Source organism: Hylaeus anthracinus, unplaced genomic scaffold (genome assembly GCF_026225885.1).
Source record: "Hylaeus anthracinus isolate JK02 unplaced genomic scaffold, UHH_iyHylAnth1.0_haploid 11978, whole genome shotgun sequence".
Taxonomy (NCBI): domain Eukaryota; kingdom Metazoa; phylum Arthropoda; class Insecta; order Hymenoptera; family Colletidae; genus Hylaeus; species Hylaeus anthracinus.
In genome coordinates, this window is record NW_026534326.1 from 1,936,851 (window position 1) to 1,941,486 (window position 4,636).

Here is a 4,636-nt window from a genome sequence, read left to right on the forward strand (position 1 = left end):
CGTGAGACGGGACCAATGGCGACTCGCGCGCCAGCTATTGCTTCCGCAAGCGGAGCCAAGAAACAGACAGAGAGAGAGAGAGAGAGCACTCCCCCACTCCTCGTCTCTCGTGAGACGGGACCAATGGTGACTCGCGCGCCACCTCTCGATCCGTTCCTTTGACGAAATTTCGCGGTTCGTTAATTTTGCCTAGCTCTGTCAACGAGAAAGAAGAAGCTGAGAGGAGAGGACGATGGTTCGTAGATGACGTACGCGATGACCCGAAACTAATGAATATGGCAGTAAATCAGGATGACCGGTGGCAGCGACGTACAATGGGGCGAATGGATAGAGACGGGGTGGCAGAGAAACTAGGAGAAGAAGCGAGAAACCGGCAAGAAACAAACAGCACCGCGAAACGTCTGAACGCGCGTATTCGATTATTCCGGTCTTCGGCGACTTCCGTCCGTTTCCCCGTTTACGCTCTTGCTTTCTCCTCCTCGACCCGACGTTCTACGCGGTGCGACTTTGAAATGAAAGGAACCACACACAGGAGGGGATGAGGGTAAAGAAAGGATGGTCGATGGCGAAATAAGAGGGGAGATAGGGGGGGTAGAGACAGACACAGACAGACAAAGAGAGAGAGAGAGAGAGAGAGAGAGAGAGAGAGAGAGAGAGAGAGAGAGTGAGTGAAAAGGGGGTAGGGGGGAGGAAACAAGGGTCGAATAAGAAGAAACGTAAGTAACAACTAAATAGAGGGAAGGCAGTGGTGCGTTACTTTGGTATTTTATAATTGGTGTTTCGCACGGATCGACTGAGGTCCGCGACGATGTCTCGTGGGCAGAAGGTCATCGTCATTATTATTATTATTTTAATAATTAATTTCTCGTGTCTTGCGTTCTTTGCCGCGGGTCCGTCGTCTCTCCTCGATTAAACACGAGCACGACCCGAAACGAATTCGTTATATTATCTCGTGGCGCCGTCGATTATGACGAGGACCTAAAACTCGCGTGCACGATCGTTCGCTTCGACTAGGTCGGGAAACAGTAATTATTTCCCCCCCTCTCCCCCACCGTTCTCTCGTTCAGTGGATTCGAAAAGCACGTCTCCTCGAGAGGGGTCGTAAACGCGGTTCTCGTACGCGCCTGGCCACGGGAGAACGAGGACGCGGAGAATCGTGTATGCATCGTCGTAGGTGATCGAGAAGTAACACACAGCGATGACCGTCGTCGACCGTCGGGACGAATCACGTTTCGTCCGTCCACGTCCCCATTCTAAACGGCGGTCTCGGTGTGACTGTGACTCGAGAGCCTCTCGACGTCTATCTCGGGTATGGTCAGCTCGTCTGGGTTGTTGTCGGCGTATTCGATGCTGCTCGTCTGCGAGAGTCGCTTGTTTAAGGACGACTGCTTTCTCAGTACCTCCGCCAAGGTAGTGCTGCTGTGCTCGCTCGTGTAGCGCGCGTCTAGGCCCTGCCGAAATGCGTTCACTACGCGGATCTGCAAACGGAAATCCTTCTGTCAGTGGTATGCCGGGATATCGAAAACTTTCCAACCACACGCCGGGGAATATACACCGGTTAAGAGATCCATTTAAGGGACACTCGAGGTTGACCATCTATCCCTTTCAGGGGGGTACCTTGCAGGGCCGTCTTAACGCCATCGAGGGCCCCGGTGAGTTCAGATGACAGTCTCGAGAAAAAATTGTAAAATTTAATTTGCACACGTTCCCATCGTCGTTCCTCTATACGTTTGCTTCGGTATAATTCCGTAACGTACCTATGTTTCTATACAGGGTGTCCCAAAAATGTTGTGACACATTGAAAGAGGTGGTTCGGGAGGTGATTTGAAACAACTTTTTCCTTAGCGAAAATGTTGTACGAGGCTTCGTTGGGGAGATATTAACGGAAAACACTGACCAATCGGAGCGCGAGGAGGCCGCGCTCGGCGACCAATCAGAGCGCGAGTATGCCGGTGGAACGCTCGCGGTAGCGAAGGCTACGCGCTAGGTGCTAGCGCTTCCCGACCAATCAGCGCGCGAGTATGTCGATGGACCGCTCGCGGTAGCCTATGAGCGCGGCCGCCTAGCGCGTAGCCCGTCGCTCCACCGGCATACGCGCGCTCTGATTGGTCAATGTTTTTCGTTAATATCTCCTTAACGAAGCGTCGTACAACACTTTCGTTAAGGAAAAAGTTGTTTCAAATCACCTCCCGAACCACCCTTTTCAGAGATCTCCAACATTTTTGGGACACCCTGTATACGTTTCGTAACTTTGTAACAAAGAGAGCTAACTCGAGAAACGGTCTCACGTTTATCGTGGATCAGCGGTAGAACGATCCTAGTTCATTGGGGCGACTAAGGCGCCAGTTTTGTGCTCGCGTCTGGCCACCACTGGCTGACGCGCAGTACCGTAATTATGGGGAACGAGGCCCATTCTTTCAAGATCCCGATTCTTTTATACAGGGCTGTTTCTGACATCGTGGAAAATTCTTCAATGAGAAATTATTATTATGAGGAATTATTATACTTGAATTTACTATAATTAAATACGCAAAAGAATTCCGATAAAAAAGCTCTAAACATTGACAAACGTTCGACGCGTACGTCTCAATTTTCGAACAAGATGGCGGAACGTCGATGGTACGACAAAAGCTTCGTTCTCACTGTACATTATATTCGAGAGATAAGATGGTCAACCTCTGCGAACAGATTAGGGGACAGTCATGTAGATATATAATTATGTGTATGCATAAAGAGACAGAAAGCAGCGGCCACACGAAATTACTAGAAAAAACTAGCGGGGCTTCGTTGGCCTGCACAGCAAGGCAAATAGATAAACACAGAATTCGAGGCAGCGACATCAATGGCGCCTGCAATACTTATCGATCGTCGATCGTTACGTTCGTCTTATCAGGGATATCTATCGTGATCCCTTGGCGTTCTATTTTGTTGCATTCTTTATTCCTGAGAGGCTTGCGCCTGGTTCCGAGCGAAGTAGCGACGCCGTTGAGCCATGAGTGACGTCACAGACCGAGAGAGAAATGTAGATCGCTGTTCTCTCGCTATTCCCTTAACCTTTCGACTGCGAAAACGGAATCAAATTGATTTTGAAAAAATATCACCTTATAGAGAATGGCAAGACGAAACTTTTTTGTAATTAGAGTTTATTCGCACGACGCTTAGTTTCGGAAATAAAAATTGAAAAGTTAGGAGACCGTTTTCCTGAAATTCGATTACATTTACTATGATGAAAATGAAAATTACTCGTTCGTCCAACTTGAAAAAAATATCACCTTATAAAGAACAGTAAGACGAAACTTTTTTGTAAATAGAGTTTATTCGTGCGACGTTTAGTTTCGGAAATAAAAATTGGAAACTTAGAGGCCTTTTCCCCCAAAGTTCAATTAGGTACATTTTTAAATATAAATTGTTCTAACTTAATGTCATCGGAATTCTTTCAGGGACCCTCTGACGCCTGCCAATCCACATTTCTCGCACAAAATTTGAAAGAGTTTCGCCGAAATTAGTCCCAGTTACGGCGACTTATGTTTTAGAATGTAACATTGAAGTTTCTAATTTTTATTGTCGACATTAAACGTCGAATGAATACATCGTAAATATAAAAAAGTTTCGTCTTGTCATCCTGTATGAGGATATATTTTTTGTAAATTGATTCGATGGATTTTGGAAATTTCATCCATTTGCACGGGGCGCTTAAGCTACGATCGCGACCCTGCGACAAGGCCCTCTACTCGCGCATGCGCGTTGTCTCTAGCGTCAGTGAAGTATCTAGTAGGAACGCAAGACTGGCGCCCTAGTCGCACCAAAGAACGATAGAAATAGGAAAGAATCGAATAGAATTGTTCAGATTTTGTTAGACACGCATGCGCGAGTTGAAAGTGACGCATTGGCATCACAGAGGCCCCACAGAATTCCAGCAGTCAAAGGGTTGAAACGTCCCGCAAGGCTCGACTACTTTCGATCGACTTACATCAATCTCGAAACCATAGTCCCACGCGTCTCAGGACGCGATTAATTCCACGGTCCACGGACGTCACCGCCTCGAACAATGCCTGCAATGTCACGCAACACCACATGCACCCGTTGATCGCAGGAAGTTTCGGCGCGACTTCGTTCCAGTGCTCGGCTTCCGCGGTACATCACGGAAGACCGTTCACCAGGGGCGAAGTCGCCGGACACCGTCGCGATCATCGAACTCGATGCAGCAAGCGGATATGCGAGGCTCCTCGCATTCCTCGAGTATTGCTTTGCTAAGCGCAGTTTTCGAATCTGGCCACGCTGAATACCCCCATCAAGGGAATCCTGATTTGTCTTCGAAAAAAAAAAAGAAGAAAAAAAACCCCAGAAAATAAAAGTGAATATTTTGCGCCTCTTACACGACCAATCAAGCCATAAATACCTTTTGCAACGAGCTTGTCGCTGCTGCTGCCCGGGGCGCCGCCAGAGTCGGCCTCATTCCAAAGGATTCGTATTCGAATACAGACTTATCAGAACAAATTTTCTTTCGACCGAGTCTACGTAGGACGCGACGATCGGGTCACCACGATTCTTTATTACCGACTGCTCGTCGCGAAGAAAGTCGTATTCGAATATACAGGGTGTCCCAAAAACGTTGTAACACCTTGAAAGGGATGGT

The 4,636-nt window shown here is 47.9% G+C and overlaps 1 protein-coding gene across 5 annotated transcripts in view; it reads right to left on the bottom strand.

Moving 5' to 3' along the window:
* Nucleotides 1-4,636, bottom strand: part of LOC128896681 (plasma membrane calcium-transporting ATPase 3) — a 105,308-nt gene that overhangs the window by 4,440 nt on the left and 96,232 nt on the right. For 3 of the 5 annotated variants that reach the window (XR_008462069.1, XR_008462068.1, XR_008462067.1), the window contains one exon: nt 98-1,478. Coding sequence is in view for 1 of the 5 variants with exons in the window: in XM_054160060.1 (XP_054016035.1) it covers nt 1,469-1,478 (10 nt within the window). In the remaining 4 variants the exon portion in view is untranslated. Of the gene's footprint in view, nt 1-97; nt 1,479-4,636 lie in introns of those variants that run through there. The other 2 variants (XM_054160060.1, XR_008462070.1) reach the window with 2 other exon arrangements.